The sequence below is a fragment of the Sinohyriopsis cumingii genome, chromosome 18 (assembly GCF_028554795.1).
Source record: "Sinohyriopsis cumingii isolate HCF-2022 chromosome 18, ASM2855479v2, whole genome shotgun sequence".
NCBI lineage: Eukaryota > Metazoa > Mollusca > Bivalvia > Unionida > Unionidae > Sinohyriopsis > Sinohyriopsis cumingii.
This window is the reverse complement of record NC_142978.1, coordinates 72,915,567-72,935,856: the sequence shown is the minus strand read 5'-3', so window position 1 is coordinate 72,935,856 and position 20,290 is coordinate 72,915,567. Positions and strand designations below refer to the sequence as shown.

At 33.8% G+C, this 20,290-nt stretch overlaps 1 protein-coding gene across 4 annotated transcripts in view; it reads right to left on the bottom strand.

The window, feature by feature from the left end:
* LOC149776968 (active breakpoint cluster region-related protein-like) overlaps nt 1-20,290 on the bottom strand; it is a 144,582-nt gene that overhangs the window by 60,701 nt on the left and 63,591 nt on the right. For all 4 annotated transcript variants that reach the window (XM_089941686.1, XM_089941687.1, XM_089941689.1 and 1 more), the window contains one exon: nt 951-993. In XM_089941686.1, coding sequence (XP_089797812.1) covers nt 951-993 — 43 coding nt within the window. The remainder of the gene's footprint in view (nt 1-950; nt 994-20,290) is intronic.

Genomic DNA, 20,290 nt, shown 5'->3' with positions numbered 1-20,290 from the left:
ACACTTACATTACTGCAGTAAACATTTTATTGTGTGCTCAAGTAACTTCTGAAAACAAATATGTCTGAATATCAGGTTAACCTGAAATGTGCTGAACCATTGAATTTTCAGTCCCAGATCCACCAACATTTCTGAATTACTTTTCTTTCCAAACTAATGAATCACAAATTGTGTATTGTCCTTTGTCATTATTACCACCTATAAGAAAATGAAATCTTCCTTGCCATTAGGAGTGACTTTAACCTCGAAAACTAACAGCCATAAAATACTTTATATTGTAACTCAGCCGATATTACCACAACCTTTAATGCTTTCATGGGCAGATACATTGTTTTAAGTGTGTGTGTGATTAGGATTTTTAACGTAGCTTTAACAATTTTTCAGCAATATTGCTACAATGTCTAATGAAAAGCAGGTGTATTTTTGGATTGTTTCTGATGAAAAAGTGTGCCCAAGTAGATACAATGGTTCAATATACAGGGGACAAGAGAAACAAAATGTGCTGGAAACTCACTAGCTTGCATTCATTGTGCAACACTGACAAAACAATGAAAATATTTTTGCCAATCTGATGAACTTTATGAGTGGATTTACCATAGCGCAAACGTGGCAATGTTATGATCAGTGATAGGAACACTGTGTAAATATGTTGTGCTTAATATTAAAAAAATGTGCAGAAATCTGTAGTTGATCATAGGGATGAACTTATGGTTTGCTGCTACCACTTTATGAGAATAATAGATGGATCAAAACATTTTCATTAAAAAAATGAATAGATTACAAACAGCAGCTTCTTGTGTGTCTAAGAGTACATCAAAATTTCCATATAGCTTAAAGTACATCAGTGATGCTTACACATAAGTAATGAATAAGTTTTTTGCACATTTTTGTGAAATGTTGTGATTGAAAATTCCATATTTTACATTCAAATTCAATTCCCAGTGTCTTACCTTCAAGTCTGTTGGTTTCCTGGCAGAATGGTTCCATAATTTGCTGAAAAATTGGAAATAAATCAAGTTTATCATGCTGTATCAAAAAGTTTTAGCAATTTATAAAATGTACTCTTGATAAATTAAATGTTGCTGTATGGTGTTCTCTATTTTGGAGCAAACAGGCAAGCCCACTGAAAACATGAAATCATAACCACAGTGGTGCATAGCAAAGGCTGCAAACTATCGCTGACAATCCATACCAAGTAAATCTTTTGAAACATTGTCTTTTGGAGTACATGGATATGGTTCAAATTCAAAAGTACAACACTATGACACCAAAAAAACCAAAAACAATAAATATTAGTCTTGTTAAAGCAGATGGCTGGTAAGATAAAATTTTGGACAAGTTAAGGTTTTTTAAGCCCATTGCACACAGCTAATCAGAACACTGAAAACTCAAGGATTCAGCAAAATGCAATGTAGAGGCTGTGAATGACACTGAACATCATGCCAGAAGTCCTTGTATATCAGCAATGTATTGTCTAGACTGTAAATGGGATTGATCAGGCAAGGCAGAAGTCCAAACATATCAGCAATGCACAGTAGAGACTGTGAATGACATTGTTTAGGATGGCAGAAGTCCCTGTATATCAGCAATGTATTGTAAAGACTGTAAACGGTATTGATCAGGCAAGGCAGAAGTCCAAACATATCAGCAATGCACAGTAGAGGCTGTGAATGACATTGTTTAGGATGGCAGAAGTCCCTGTATATCAGAAATGTATTGCAAAGACTGTAAATGGGATTGATCAGGCAAGGCAGGAGTCCAAGCATATCAGCAATGCACAGTAGAGGCTGTGAATGACATTGATCAGCATGACTTAAGTCCTTGTATATCAGTACTGTATTGTATAGGCTATGAATTACATTGATCAGGCAAGACAGGAGTCCTAGCATATCAACAATGCATTGAAGAGGCTATGAATTACATTATCAAGCAAGTCTGGAGTCCTAGGATATCAGAAATGCATTGAAGAGACTGTGAATGACACTACTAGGACTTACTGGCAATGACAACTGCGATATTTGGATATGTTAATTTATAGTCTGTTTCATGTTCAGGCCTATGGCTCATTGCAGATTACCCAAGGGTTGATGGGATCAATGTGTAGTCTGTTTCATGTTCTGACCTTAACTCAAAGATGACCCAAGGGTTGATGGGATCATTGTGTAGTCTGTTTCATGTTATGACCTATAGCTCAAAGGAGATGACCCAACACTTGATAGGATCAAGAAATTATATAACCATGAATAAGTGAGTTCAATTGAGAATCAAGAGGGTACTCACCCCACCCTGCCCCAAATAATTAAGAGGTTACAAGAAACAAAAACTGTGAAATCAATGAACGTACAAAAGATTTTTCAAGATTTTCCTGTTCCAGAGTCTTGACTCAGAATTACCATAGGTGGAATGAATAATATGCTATGGAATGTATGCAGATTATCAGCAGATGAGTTGATGCTGTATGGTACATAGCAGGTGAGTTGATGCTGGATGGTACATAGCAGGTGAGTTTATGCTAGATGGTACATAGCAGATGAGTTGTTGCTGGATGGTACATAGCAGGTGAGTTGATGCTGGATGGTACATAGCAGGTGAGTTGTTGCTAGATGATACATAGCAGATGAGTTGATGCTGTATGGTACATAGCAGGTGAGTTGATGCTGGATGGTATATAGCAGGTGAGTTGTTGCTAGATTATACATAGCAGGTGAGTTGATGCTAGATGATACATAGCAGGTGAGTTGATGCTAGATGATACATAGCAGGTGAGTTGATGCTAGATGATACATAGCAGATGAGTTGATGCTGTATGGTACATAGCAGGTGAGTTGATGCTGGATAGTACATAGCAGGTGAGTTGATGCTGTATGGTACATAGCAGGTGAGTTGATGCTGGATGGTATATAGCAGGTGAGCTGTTGCTAGATTATACATAGCAGGTGAGTTGATGCTAGATGATACATAGCAGGTGAGTTGATGCTAGATGATACATAGCAGATGAGTTGATGCTGTATGGTACATAGCAGGTGAGTTGTTGCTGGATGGTACATAGCAGGTGAGTTGATGCTGGATGGTACATAGCAGGTGAGTGGATGCTGGATGGTACATAGCAGGTGAGTGGATGCTGGATGGTACATAGCAGGTGAGTTGTTGCTGGATGGTACATAGAACTCAACAGAAAGATATAACAATTGGTATAGTCCATTTGATGACCCCTGAATGTCTAGAAAATAATGGGCTCACTTGATTAACAAGATTCTGGACCTATGTCGGTATAATTTCTCAAACATTATTTAAAGTGTTGTTAAAATATTTTCCTTATAATTAAAAGTTTACAAACAAGCAGTTTTTAATGAATTACCACACAGGTGTTACTTGGTAGTTTTAACAGCATAAGGACAAGATGTGATTGGTTAACACCTGTTGTGATGTACATGGGACTTAGAAGTTAGCAACAGCCTCTGCACCAATTCACCCTCTTAAAGCAAATTATTATAAAACTGGCCAATCCTTGATGCTGGATGTTCCTATATCTGGACATCCAGTTGTATTGAATTGCATATACAAATTATAATAATAATAATAATAATAATAATAATAATAATAATAATAAATTTCAATTTATCAAGAGGACCAAGTGGGATTAATACCACTCACCTGGCTTAAATATCTTGACATGTCAATAAGCAGGTTTATATATTACTGTAAGAACTCAACCTATATAAACTACACCATAAACTTTAAATCATGTTGAATTTACCTAAATTACTATAACCTTATTAAACCGGGGTCAGAAATTGACTCACAAGGTGCAAGAAGCTATGCCAATCATATCCAGAATTATGTTTTTAATATCTGTCGATCTTGCACTTTATAAAACACAACATATATCTTGACGGATACAATCATCCTTGCTAAATTTGATAAAATACAGATATTGATCACTAAAGTATTGAAAATCTCTGCCAATCAGATGCAAAATTTTCTAATTAATATGCACGGATCTTGCTTAAAACTGTTTTGATCCACACTCTTGGTAAATTAAGCCTATTTACAAAGTCTTATCAAAATCTGATTAGAAATACAGTTTCAAAACACAATATTTACATCACAGAATGAATACTTTGTACATTCAATTACCTTTCTGGGTCAAAACACAATATTCAAACCATAGAATAATTAATTTCTACATTCAACTACCTTTCTGGGCCTAAAACAATTGGATAAATACTTTGTACATTCAATTATCTTACTGGGCCAAAAATTCAAACCATAGAATAAGTACTTCTTTTTATACTTAAGTGTGAAATATAGAGACTAAATGATGAAATAATTTTCACATTCTTTCAATCCTATATTTTTAAATGTGAAAAATATATCTTTATATTTTCACGTGTTAAAATATAAGATTTCCCATCATTATTATATGCATTGCTTCACTGTGTTTGCCTACAAATGTTGTACCTGCAACAATAAAAAAGCAAGTAATTTGTGAACTAGAACAAATAAATAGAAGCTGCATTACATTTCAGACACGGAAAAGAATCTTTGATAAAGAAATCTGACCAGATGCCGTTCACACCTCTCCTCTCTTATTCCTCTAACTTTCTTGACAACAATGACAAACCTGCTGTGATGCATTGCTGAATCGGACTTGTATTGTTTTCAGACAGGGTCAAATAGTATACAAAATGACAAAAATGTAATTTACTGCGATAGAATAGGTCAACCGAATCCTATCATTTTTTCAAGTCATGCACAGATTCTGGAGCAAGTTTAGTATATAATAAAAAGAAAATTTTCTTTTCCTGTGTTAATACCTGATATATTTCATCTTGTGGTACCAAAACTATACACATGTATTTTAACTTGTGGCTTTGCAACTCTTTAACACATTAACCCCTAGTGACGACTTTATGGGGCAGAAGGTGGTAGCCTACTGCCGAGCTCTGTAGTGTCATGGTTATGCATGATAAAGTGGGTGGTATTATAGAAAGGTAGACAGATGTAGCTCTACAATGATGCCAAATAATCTGGAATATCTATTTGCACTGAAAAATACCAATAAAAAAACCTCATTTTTTGGACCCCCCTTTTTTCTACCCAAAATTCACCCGTGGTCGGAATCCGATTTTGTGTCCGGATTTTAGACTTTTTGATCTCAGATCTAAGGCAAACCAGTATGAAGTGCAAACAGACAGATGAGCCTTTGCAAAAAGTAGGATAAGATGGGCATTTGGAATAAAATGTGGTCTCAATACAAAAATAATGGCTCTGTTTAGCAAGTAAAAAAATAAATAAATAAAAAACCAAACAACTTTTACCCTTCTGCTCATGCGCGAGTCAAATAGCCAATGAAAAACGATGTTTCTAACAAAACTAGGTAATATGTTATTGAAAAATCACTGGGGATTTGGTGTTTTTGGATCTATTCAGAAATAGCTTTAAAAATGTGTTTCCTACTCGATTTCCAGGCAAAAATGACAAAATCCTCCAGGAGTTAATGTGTTAAAATATCATGGTTTTGGTACCACACAATGAAATATATCTGGTATTAATGTAATAAAAGAAAATATTATCTATGTACATTCCATTACCTTACTGAGCCAAAACACAATATTCAAACCATAGAATAAATAAATTCTTTAAGCATTTAATTACATTACTGGGTCAAGACATACTATTTAAACCAGTGGATAATTACTTTGTACTGAACTTCCTCAATATATGAAGTCCCTTCATTACAACATAGTTGTGATACAACTATGGGCATGGATCCACTTTCATTAAATGGTAATACTAAAATCAAACAGAAGCCAGCTCACTTTCAAATTCAACATTTATTCTTCATTAACATCAACTCAAGACTCACTAAAAGTCGAAAGTTCACTGACAATTTTTATTGAGGCAATGAGCATTATCTTTTCTGATCTGTTATTACTAGCCTGATATCCTAAATCTTTTGTTATAATCAGTAATAAAATTAGTGCTTGGGGCTAGAAACCAGGCTAGTTCCACCTGCACTCTTGACAATAATCATACTAAGTTTTACTTGATGAGTGGGTGAGTGGTTTAACACCTGTCCATTTGCACCATAAGCATTTATTTACCTGGTCAAGTGCAAGACATTGGTAATAACTCAATTAACACAATAAACAAATCAGTTAACCCTTAATAGGGAACACTGACTTGCATTTCATTTGATACATCCAAGACAAGACTACTTTGCTAATTGATATGCTGGAGACCAGCAGCAATTTTCATTTTCTCCAATGGATTAGTGACAGCAGGGCCATTAGTAATCTGACAGTAAAATCACTGACCTCAGGTTAGAATTAGCATTAATTTTGGGCACTTCTGTATATTTGATTACCTTACATGGCCTGAATCTATTTTAAACCCCTATGATAAATACTATATACATTCAAAAATGGGTCAAAATACAATATTCAAAACAACAGCATAAACATTTCCATTACCTTAATGAACCAGAACATAATATTCAAATAGAAGGACTTTATTTTATACATTCAATAAACATAATGGCCAAAACACAATAGTATAGCCATATAATAAATACATTATATTACAGTTAATTACTTTTCTGGGTCAAGACACAATACTTAAACCAATGGATAAATACCTGATACAGAACTTCTTCAATATAAGGAAGTCCCATTATTATAATACAGTTCCTTTCATAAAGTGAATATGCTCATGGATCAATTTTCATTAACAGCTGTAAAATTAGGTCAATCAGGTAACTCATTATAAAATGGTCTCGCTATAAAGTCATACACTCTGACTCCCATGGAAAGAGTTAAAATGAGTGAGTACATTATATTTAATTACCTTCCTGGTCCTGGATACAACATTCCAGCCATAAGGGTATATGCTATATACACTCAATCACCTTTCTGGAAATCGATACAATATTCCAGTCATAAGGGTAAATGGTATATATACCCAATCACCTTTCTGGAAATCGATACAATATTCCAGCCATAGGGTAAATGATATATACATTAAATCACCTTTCTGGAAATTGAAACAATATTCCAGACATAGGGTAAATGATATATACATTTAATCACCTTTCTGGAAATCAATACAATATTCCAGTCATAAGGGTAAATGATATATACACCCAATCACCTTTCTGGAAATCGATACAATATTCCAGCCATAAGGGTAAATGATACATGTATATACATTTAGTCACCTTTCTGGAAATCGATACAATATTCCAGCCATAAGGGTAAATGATACATGTATATACATTTAGTCACCTTTCTGGGCCTTGACACAATATTCCAGCCATAAGGGTAAATGCTGATACAATATTCCAGCCATAAGGGTAAATGCTGATACAATATTCCAGCCATAAGGGTAAATGCTGATACAATATTCCAGCCATATGGGTAAATGTTATATACATTTAATCATCTTTCTGGGCCATGACACAATATTCTAGCCATAACAGTAAATGCTGTATAAAATTCAATCACCTTTCTGGGCCTTGAGACAATATTCCAGTTGCAAGGGTAAATGCTGATACAATATTCCAGCCATACGGGTAAATGCTATATACATTCAATCACCTTTCTGGGCCTTGATACAATATTCCAGCCATATGGCAATGATATATACACTCAATAATAGGACAAATACTGTATCCATTAAATTAATATACTGGGCAAAGACAAATCTCCTGAAAGATTATCAAGTGAAGAATTAAATGAGTATCTCTAATCAAAAACAAGTCCAATCTGATTCAAATCAGATCTCCACGGTCCTATGTGAAGATCTGACAAAATCTTATAGCAATTTGGTCTCCAGAGAGGTAAAAAGTTCAGCCAATCAGATAAAAGTTTACCTCATTAATATGTGTAGATCATTCTTATAATCAAACTTGTCCAACATCTTAATAATAATAAAAAAACAACTATTTAACACATTTGTTAAAACTCCAGTTGCTAGACTGCTGACAAACTCTGCCAATTAGATGGAAATACATATCAATTTCACTCCTAATTAATTCATCCAGGATCTTGATATTAGAATACTTATTAGGTCTGATGTAAGCTGTATAAAAAATACAGTCGTTAGAGTTGTAACAAACTCTGCTAAGATTATGTCATTATGTGAGGACTATCAGAGTCACACGTGATCTTGATCGTAAAAGCCCGAGTTTGAAATCTGTTTTAAAAAAACATAAAAAATATGGCTTCAAGAGTGGTAAAAAGTCCATATATAGACATATATCCAACATTTAATTAAAATCAGAACTATGGCTTCTAGAGTGGTATTAAGTTCAGCTAATCCGATGCACAACTGCCTCATAAATATGCATGGAGTTTGCTCATTATCAATGTCATCCAAAATATACAAGATATATGCATATATTCTAAATTTAAATAAAACTGATCATACTCAATGGCTTACAGAACAGAAATTTTCTCAACCAATCCGATGCAACATCACCTCTATAATATGTTGTTGTTGTTGTGGGGTTTAACGCCATTTTTCAGCACACGATAGGCTATACATGGCGGCCAGTATTAATGGTGGAGGAAGAACCCAGAAAACCCCGGAAAGAACCACCGACCCACGAGAAGCTACTGGCAAGCTTTCTCACATGCCCACATTGGCTGAATCTTAGACTCGAACCGCCACAGACAGAGGTGAGATGGCAGTGATCCGTAACGAAGAGCGCTTTAGACCACTCGGCCACTCGGGGCCCCACCTCTATAATATGAATGAATCTCACTCATTACTGATATTGTCCATGATCTTGTCGATACATGTATAAGCAAAATTTTCAGGTCTTTTCAAAAATCAGATCACAATTATGGTTTCCACAGTTGTAATAAGCTCAGCCAAACAGATGCAAGATTATATCACTAAAATGCATGGAACATGTTCATTGCTGAATCAATCCATGTTCTTCATGATATAAACGCATATTTCAAGTCAGATGAAAATCTGAACAGAAATATTAACAATCTCAGTCAATCTGATGCAAGATCATTTCATTAGTATGCATGTCTCGATCATTATCAAACTTGTCCAAGACGTAAATATATATTCCAAGTCTGAATGAAAGCAAAAAAATGCATACCTCCAGAACAGTTACAAGCTTATCCAATAAGATGCAAAATCACCTCATTAGTATGCATGGATCTTGCTCATTACCATGTCCATTCAAGAGCTTAATACTTGGTATAGGCATACATTCATAGTTCTATAAAAATCAGCTCAAAAATGTCATCCAGAGTGGTAATGAAGTCAACCAATCAATCCAGAATTACCATGTTAGTATGCATTGATCTCATTCATTACTGAATTCATCTGAGTCTGTAATGATAGAACCATAAATTCCAAGTTTTATCAAATTTGAAACAGAAATATGGCATCCAGATTGGAAACAGGGTTAGCCAATCAGAAGCACAATCAGCTCATCAATATTCATTGATCTTGTTCATTATCGAACTCACCTGAGATTTTAATGACACAAACTCATATTCTAAGTTTGATTGAAACTGGATCAGAAATATGGATTTCAGATTGTTAACAAGTAACTCACAGCAGACGACAATAGAACAGATGCTGGACCATTCCATGATTTCACTTCATCCTTATTACCAGATATGCTAAAAAGTGAATTCAGTGTTTTATCCCTTCAAAAGAGTAAAATGTTACCAGTATCATTATCAAGAGCAGACAAAAATGTTGTACAATGCCTACATCATGCCACATTTAAATTAATGCTCTCCTATTTGTGGTGGTAATAGTAAAAATACTTGGTAGATGATTAATTATTTAGTGTAACAGCTTTGTTGTCTATAGTCATCACAACTTGTAAAGGAGTTGTTTAGATATAAAATACATGTAATTAAGGAAAAATGAAAGACTGATTTCTTGATCAAATCAGATTTTTTAAACAAAGTTATTATTAATATTTAGTATTATTATTATTGTTGTTGTTGGTTATTATCATTATCATTATTATTATCATTGTTGTTGTTTTTGGTTATTATCATTATTTATTACACAATATTTAAATGATAAGATAAATCAACATTATCATCTTATAATTATTATTATTATTATTATTATTATTATTATTATTATTATTATTATTATGATTTTAGTAGTAGTAGTATTAACAAAAGTTAAATACTACATACATTTAATTACCTTACTGGACCAAGACACAATATTCAAACCTTAGCTTTTTACTTGTCATAATTATAAGCATCCTTCTCCATGGAGTTAGCTGGGTAAGTAAATTTATTCTCAGCACATGATATTATTAGCAACATATCCGCATTCCATTATTACAGTATAAAAACCAACATGCCCTAAACAACATCAGAACTAAGCAATTGATTATGCTAAATCTACATGCCGATGAATATATCAACATTTTCATTTCGGCCCCAAAACTACAGGTGTTACACAAACAATCCAAATTTATTTTAAAAAATTAAAGTCAGCAAAGGTAATGAGATAGACCATAATGTTCAGCAGTAGCATAACTCACTCAGATTCTCTTAAAACAAGAGGCTCAAGGGGACCTGGTATAACTCACGTGGGTAGCTAATATACCAGTACGTGTGTCTCAGCTTGTGAATGCCAATTCACACAATATTCAAACTGTTGAGAGGAAATAAAAGCTTGGTGCCCATATTTACTACACTGTTATTGTTGGGTGTCATTTATCTTCTCACCAAGACCATCTTTCTCAGCACAGAATGAATGAGTCATTTATACAAGAAGCATTCTACCCATGACCTCTCCCAGCTCCTAGGGACTGGACCATGATTAAAAAATTAAAACTGCTCACAGTCCCACAGTTAAGGTCCATACATATACTTGACTTTATAAGGGTATTTACTCTGTGCAGTCAGCATGGATTATTGGGTCTGTCCTTACCCCTGTGGCCCTGCCCATGAAGTCATAACCACTGAGATCTCACCATGGGAACTATGGTGGCTCAGTGATTTGGGAGTTAGACTCTTGACCAGAAGGCTGCAGGTTTGATTACCACCAACTGATAAACTTGGATCTTCGTTAATGTGTGGATCAGGCTCATAATCAAATTCATCTGAGATCTTGATGATACAAGCTTACATGACAATTTTGATCAAAATCTAACCAGAACTTTGGCATATGGAATGTTCACAAGTTCACCTCAATAATCAATGAGTATGTAGCTCTTACTGAAACTTATCTGAGATCTCAGTGATACATGTTTACATACAAAACTTATCTAAGATCTCGATGAAACATGTTTACATACAAAATTTATCCAAGATCTCAGTGATACATGTTTACATACAAAATTTATCCAAGATCTCAATGATACATGTTTACATACAAAACTTATCCGAGATCTCAGTGATACATGTTTACATACAAAACTTATCCGAGATCTCAATGAAACATGTTTACATACAAAACTTATCCATGATCTCAATGATACATGTTTACATACAAAAATGGTCCAAATTTTTTATCTGAAATATGACCTAGAGTGTGTTCATATGCTCAGCCAATCATATGCAATACCACCTAATCAAGGTTTAGGAAAAGCACTGGTCCATTTGTCCTAACTGGGTAAAACTTGTTTGGGCCAAGTAAAATATGACTATATATTCATCCATGGACCAAGCAGGTGCAGAAATGCACCTTGAGAATAAAGCTAAATGCATTTTTTACCCCTAACAAGCGCCAAAACTTAACATCACTGAGCCTTTGGTGTGTGTCATTTATAAATACTTTATGCCTATTCTGCATATTAATTGTCACTCTACAACATACTGCAAAGAAAACAACTTTTTTAAAATTCAAGACAGGTAAGTGATGCAAGCTTGATACTAAAATAAGATAATATTACAAACATATTATGTTGCAATTTTACACCTAACCCTAAATTTCATGATCCTGTTTGCATTTACAGTGACACTTTTCAGTAATTTAGGTGTTATTTTTGATGTGGAAAAAGATTCCCTGTCAATAAGCTATCACATTTCTTCAGGAGTCAGGCTTTTAAGTTAAAGACAAAAAAGTAAAAATTTATGTGTTTTTTCATCTGGTCAGACAATGTTGCTACAGATATTTATATAAGTATGTAATTACTTTTCACAAGAAAAATGTTGCCAATTTAGATAAGATATGAGTATTTTTAGTGTCTCCACTAATTACAACCAACTTACACACAATGCATACTGTTATTATCTATTTATAATGCAGATTATGTCATGAAAATAGCCAATTGGTCAAAATCTAGGTGCGGTAAAAGCCTAAAAATTGTTCCAGATTTGTGGCCAATCAGCAATCTTTCCAATTACATGATGTGTAGCTCTCTAGATTTGAGCTTTGACTGAAATGGATTATTTACTCCTCAAACTGGTGGTAACTGAGGCACTTAGAATTCTTCTTTCAAATGCAAGTTACTGACATTCGTCTTGTGAAAAGTAATTGCATACTTATATAAATATATGCTAGCATCTTTACTTTGGGGTGATGGTGTGTTAATAAAGTAACACAGTTCTGAAAATACTGGTGATCTGGGGCAACTGAACAATGTCTAACCATAAGAAATCTAACCAGATGAAAATCGTAAAATTTTGACATTCCCTGTCTCTTATCCCACCTTTAACTTATAAAGGTGTATGATAGCTCATTGAAAAGGAAATTTATCACCTTCAGAACATTGAAACATTTCACTGTAAATATAAATACCACTAATTAATCAAGTGATATATGTACAACAGCAATTTCTTGAGTCATAAACATTGTCTCCTATTATATATTTATCTAAGGAGCCATGCATTAGAACAGACTATTTTCATGGTTTTGACCCATTTTAGTATCAACCTTGCATCAGTTACCTGTTGTTCTTTAGTAAAACCATAATCAGTGGAGATGTGTACTGTGCCATGTACAATGAGGACAGGGATAAGTAATTCTTGCAAAATTTTTTGATGAACCCTGCTTATGAACATGCATGCATGTAATTCACAAGCATAACTTTCCATGATTTTCATAATTTATTTTACAAACCAAATTTGATCAAGATGGCTTCTAGAGTGGTAATAAGCCCAGCCAATCAGATGCAAGACAACCTCATTACTGTATGCCAATCATATATCATTATTTAACTTGTCCAACATCTTGACACAGTTTATTCCAAATTTTATCAAAACTGGATCAGAATATGGAGTGGTAACAATCTCGGGCAATCAGATAAAAGGTCACCTCATTAGTTGTTGTTGTTGTTGTTATAGCATTTAGAACCATTTTTCAGCACAAAATAGGCTATACAATGTGGCCATTATAAATGGTGGAGGAAGAACCTGGAAAACCCCAGAAAGAACCACCAACCCACAAGAAGCTACTGGCAAGCTTTCTCATGTACTCATATTGGCCGAGCCTGAGACTCAAACCCACACGGACTGAGGTGAGATGGCAGTGATCCATAACGGTAAGCACTTTAGACCACTCAGCCACTCAGGGTCCCACACCTCATTAGTAAATGTGGATCTCACTCGTTATCAAACATGCTTGGGATCTTGATAATGTAAGCATACATTCCAAGTTTGATTAAAATAAGATCAGTTACACTGACTCTAGAATGCTAACAAGGTCAACCAATCAAAAGCAAGATCAGCTTAATAATATGCACAGAACAAGCTCATATCTGAACTCATCTGAGATATTGATGATATAAACATATATTCCATGTCATCTGGAGTGGTAACAAGGAAATGTTGACAGACAAACAACAGACATGCAGAAATGCCATTAAGTTCACTAAGCCTTACAACAAGGTGAGTAACAATGGCTCTAAGAAACTCGATCTAAGTATTGTTCACACAACTACAGGTACATGTACTGCTTTATCTTGGCTTGACTATTATATTGTTATCTGTTTTAGATATGAATACTTATAGGTTACTGCATTTGTATGGGAAAATATGAACGAGTTTTTTGGATGGAATACTGCACGACCTTGGGAGTGCAGTATATCCATCCGACAAAATGAGTTCATATTTTCCCATACAAATGCAGTAACCTTTTTATTATATGCTCATTTTTTTATTCTACCTAAGGCTTAATTATATAAACAAAATACACTACAAGAAACAACGTAAATGAATGTATGCTGTATTCCAAACTAAATACACAAGCACATATTCATCATTACACAACACCAACATTATTACCGCGCATATAACTCCGCCTAGATAAATTTGAACTTAGTCACGCACTCGACATAAATTCTAATTTCATGGTGCTTGTTTTTGTAATCATATCATCATATATGTTTTTTTTTATCTTACAGGCGTTGTCTAATGTTGTAAAGCACTTAGAGCTTCTAAAGATTAGGCGCTATACAAAGTCCTCATTATTATTATTATTTGTATGTGACAATTCCACATGAAATACATAGGATTGAATAAGCTAGGGAAAAGCATGTTGACATCTGCAAACGTGTTTCTGTGTCTGTCACTGAATGTTTGAAATCATAATGTGGGAAAAATATGAAGTCTTTCAATTGCAATTATCAGAAAGACGCTATGGAATTTAATGCTTATTTCATTTTGAGTGCAGTAAGGAGGATGTAATTGCACTTGTCATCGAAATTACAGTACAATTTCAAAATGTGTAATCAAGATTGAGAACCTATGACATGGCTCATGTAATTCTGATTTGCAGAACTAAAAAAGTACATTTTGAGGAAATTCAGGAGGTAAAACTGTAAGCATATTTTCTTTTACCATTTGTATCACCAGCTAAAGAAGACAGTATATGACTTGTCACTTGTATGTTATTTGTAAGGACATTTTCTTGCGTCTGTTGTATACTGTAGCTAGCCTAAATCTGAAACATTGTATCAACGCGGAATGTGACAAAGCAGCTGGTATGTGGCAGTCCACGAAACATCTGTTTTTGGAAATTCAGAAACAAATTCAAACAACCACGACGTAAAGCACCTCTTACACGAGTGTACATGATTGTTTACAAATCAAAAGTGCTGGCATCTGCGTCCAGTGTTTGTTTACAATAGAAAGTAGTTCCTTTATGCATGTGAATGCTATATGTGTATTGGTGCCCGGGTTCAATATCGGGTAATACTGAATGATTCTGACAATGTAAAGTTAACGGGGAAAAAAATGAGCATATAATAATTATAAATATCACATAATATTTAGAACATGATACTAATAATGACAGATACACACAACAGCTCAGAAGTCAATGCTACAGAATGGTGACTTGTTAGCAGGGTCTATAACAGAACAGAAAATTTAAGGCAAAAGCTTGTCTCCTTTTGAAAAAAAAGGGATTTTTTTAAAATACAGGATCGATTTATCAAAGAAACAAATGTAGGGCTTGAACATATAGTGCATTAAATTATGAAAACTATCTTTTGAAGTAACATGTTTTTTTACCACATTTATCCATAATACATTAATTAAGAGAGCATCAACTACTTCTCAAATCCAGCCCTCACAAGAAAGAAAACACATGTTCACCATGTCTTTTGGATTGTTTTGGCAATAAAAGTGCCATAACATCAGTGCAATGTAAGTCTGAGTTCTCTCCACTTTAATAGAGGGCCTGGTGTCAAATCTTGTCATTAGGGCCTGACTGACAAAGTTGGCAAAGCCCTAGAGTTTCATCTGTTTTTCTGTATGTCCATCCATCCATCAACAATTTGGTTTCTAAAGGACAACTTGCCCAGGAATTATTGGATTTTAACAAAATTGTTTTGCCGCTTTATTACACATAAGATCTTGATAGAATCGAATTTCCAGCCTTCTGTGTTATTATTTATGGGAGTTATTGCCCCAGTCCTGATGAATGTTGTTTCTGCAACTTGAACTTACCAAAGCTTGTTGAATTTAAATCAAGTTTTTTTTAATCAAGTTTTATGTTGATCAGACCATGAAGGTATTTAAATTCCAACATTTTGCAGCCTCAGGAGTTATGGCCCCTGATTGCATGTCTCCCTGACTTTTTTTTCTGCAGCATAACTTTACAAAATGTTTGGGGGATTTCAACCAAATTTTGTATGCTGTTTTATGGTAATGAGATTGATTTCCAGCATTACATGACATTACTGATAAGAGTTATGCATCCTGAGTGCCCATTACCCTGTCTTTCATTTCTGCAGCATCAATTTGCCAAATACTGTTGGATCTCAACAAAAGTTTCAATGAATCTGGCAAAGCCATATATTTATGAAAACCTGAATGAGTTTGATGCTCAGCATTAACTGACATTACTGAGGAATTATTGCCCCTGATTTTTCATCCTCTTTATTTTGATTCTTTGGATTTTTCTTTGGCAAAAGCTTCTTTATGAAACAATCCACATTGCCAAAAAAGTTACAGCCAGTTCACCTTGTGACATTCACCTTTTTTCCTTAATCCCCAAAGAATGCTCCATGTAAATGAAGTGCTGACATTTTTTTTCCAACTCTAAACAACTGCCAACAAATCAATGATCTTAACCTACGACTCCAAACTGATCAATGACTTTTACCTCTGACACAACAACTCAACGACCTTTACCTTTGACTCAACTAATCAATGACTTTTACCTCTTACTCACAACCAATCAATGACATTTACCTCTGGCTCACAACTAATCAATGACCATCATCTCTGATGTTTAAATAGCGTGATCCTAACTAAAAGGAAATCTCAGAGGAAATCACTACAGTGTAAGCAGCAAATAAAATCAAGGTAATTATTATTTTCATGGTATATAACCCTAAAGCTTGCAGTATTTTCAAATACTGAGATTGTTTCAAAACAAAATCAAGCAGCTAATACAACAATTCAAAAGAAATGCCAGTTTAGAAACTTTATTATGAATAGATAAAATTTACTGCATTACTGTTTCCCTCCCTGCAATATTGTAAATTTTAATTAATGCAAATGCTGGTCAGGTCAGAATCAACACATGCCCAAACAGTGACTGAAGAGTTCACCTGAGAACAACAAAGTTTCAGCTGCCATTTCAAGCTGGGAGACTGATTTTTTAATCCCTGTTGCTGACTCAGAATTTTGCATTATACTTGATTGTCCTTAAAACGATCCTCATTTTACTGGGATAAAAAATATCTGATAAGAAAACTTCCTGATCCACAATGCTTAATACAATGTGTTCCATATAACTGAAAAAGGACTCATTCTTCTACATAATGTGAAAAATACATATTTTCAGAGGAAGCTTAATTGTATATGATAAAATCTTCTACATCAAAATGACATCAAAAAGGCAGTTAGAAAACAGTTACACTTTTGTGTATGTTATGATTTTTTTTTAAAAATAGCCTTTTCCCAGCTTTATATTTGTGGGATTTTGTAGCATTTTCAGCATGCATTTTTAATGTGAAAATGAAGTATTTTAAAACTTTTTTGTAAATAAGAGACATTTTTACAAAAAATGTAGATGCAGTTTTAAATTAGTGGATGAGATGCTGTTACATGACAACTATTGCATACCTGCCAAACTTTCTGACACTGTGTGTGTGTGTGTGTGTGTCTGTGTGCATGTATGCATGCATGCTTGTGTGATATCCAAGTAAGAAACATTATGTAACTGAGAATAAGTTATCAAGTCACACAAGCCAATACAAAATAAATCAAAATTAAAATCTGAATAAAGATTTAAAAAACTGATTTCTTTGGGGAATTTAACACATCCAAACAAAAGAAGTCATAACTAGCATTATATTATTACCATTCTCACACACATACAGTATAATTAACATTTTCATATAACATCACCACTCTCACACATAAATGTTATAATTTTCATATAACATCACCACTCTCACACATAAATGTTATAATTTTCATGTAACATCACCACTCTCACACACAAATGCTATAATTTTCATATATCATTACCACTGTCACACACATGGTATAACTTGTATTTTCATATATCACTATCAATTTCATACACAAAAATGCACAATCAAAACTACTAGAGACATGTATCACGTAGAGATCTGCAACAGCCTTTTCATTTGCAAAAAAGAGTGCTGAATGCTGAGAGTCTAGGCAAGTGACCATTTATACTTGCATAGTGGCTACTGAGTCAGGGATGTAAAGAACTAGTGTCATGTATATTTAATTTATACTGTGTGTTGACTTTTGTTCGTTATTGAAGGTAGAGTTTTAGCCTACCTGAGTACTGTCATGGCTGACGGCTGTGTCCACCGGATTTTTATCATATTGTTTACTCAAATATTAAGTCCAAAACCTGACCATGTTTACAAATATCATGGGTCAGGTGACAGTCTGCATATAAATAACGTGGTAAACAAATTATTCATTCCTGTTTTAAGTTCAGTCTGTGGAATCATCTAATGTTGTGTTCAGATATAATTTGAGAGAAATTATTGATAAAATTTATCATTGGAATTATAAAGTCTTAATTGACCTTTGGTCTAAAACAATACATTGGGATTAGTGAGAACTCATTCAAAGAGATTCTGGATTATATCAGTATGGTACATTAAGACATTCAAAATTATTGGAAATCCTTCAGAACATTCTATGTTTTTGGATTTATGAGGGAACATTTAGAATTATTTGGGATTTAATTAACAATTCTGTAAATGTCTCTTGAATTTTCACTTTGTATTCAAAGGAAATAAATTATTCGTTAAATTATAACTTGTTGATTTTGCTTCTTTCTGTTACATAGTTTAAGACCACAGAGTCATAATATTAGTAACTGTGTTACAGCAGTAAACAAGTGATGATACTTAAGCCACTTGTTTTAACGATGAGTTTTTTTTGTAATTCACAAATTTGTGACGAACTTTTGACAGCAATGCTAAGACATCTGATAAAGATTTTTGAAGACACAGTGAAGCAATGTTCCACACATCTGCATTATACATTGCATTAACATCAGATGGAGATGTTTCCTCACCATTCAAAAATGTCTAAAATTAAGAATACACTTTGAAAATTGAACAGTTTGCTGGAAATGCAATAATCTCTTAAATAAAACAAATCAAAGTCAACAAATTAATGAAAATAATATTCATGAATCAGAACAATTAAATTATTTGAGAGAGTAGGCCTGGGGTAGTTATCAAATTCAGGTTATTTCATTTTTTAAATGATACAAACATGACTTAATTGCACAAAAAATTAGGAAATGCATAAAATATATTCAGTTATTTCAAAGATAGCATCTTTCTGATCCTGAATACTGTCCTTGAGTTTGTAATCAGCTTTCTAAATATTGTGCATTCTGCTTTAAAGTTATTTAGCTTTAGAATGACAACAAATATGGTTCAATTGAATAGAACATTAAGAAATTCATGAAGTAGTGTAACTGATATATTTCTTATATTTATTTCGAAGACAGAAATTTATGCTCCTGTTTAATCCATGGATATGTCCCTTAAATTAGCTTTCCTAAAGCTTGTACAATCAACAGAAAATTTATTCAGCTTTTAAATAAACCAAATATGATTTCATTTAATGGAAGATGAAGAAAAATTACATTAAACACAGGCAGCAGAGACTTTACCCAAGAATGTTACTCATGACATCACAACCACCCCTTGAACTAGTTACTCACATAAAAAATAATTTTATCACAAAATTTCAAAGAAAATATACAAATTATAAAAATCATTCTTTTTTCATTTAAATATAGATGATATTTTGCATGAGCTATCACAGAATTAGAAAATCAAACTGAATTTTGAGATGCAACATGAAGAAGCATTTATGTGGTAGATTTGTAATGTGACTGCCCCCAATAGTGCTCTCACTGAATCATGCAATGCCAAGAGATATTAACAAGATCTTTAGACAATCCTGTGGTCAGTTGCAAATCTCAGTGTTATAGATGTCTCTACAACCATGCAGACATTAAATGACACTAGAAATGTGTTCATGGAACAAAGATACCTGCTCTCTCACACATGGAGTGCCTGAAATGACCTAATGGGCTCTCTTTACCTATCCTAATGAGCCTAACAGGTTTTCTTTACCCATGCCTAATGGGTTCTCTTTACCTATCCAAATTAGCCTAATGGGTTCTCTTTACTCATGCAAATTACCCTAATGGGTTCTCTTTACCTATCCAAATTAGCCTAATGGACTCTCTTTACCTATCCAAAATAGCCTAATGGGCTCTCTTTACTTATCCAAATTAGCCTAAAGGGTTCTCTTTACTCATGCATTTTTTGACCTAATGAATATTAATCACAGAGTATGAAGCTATGTGAATTATG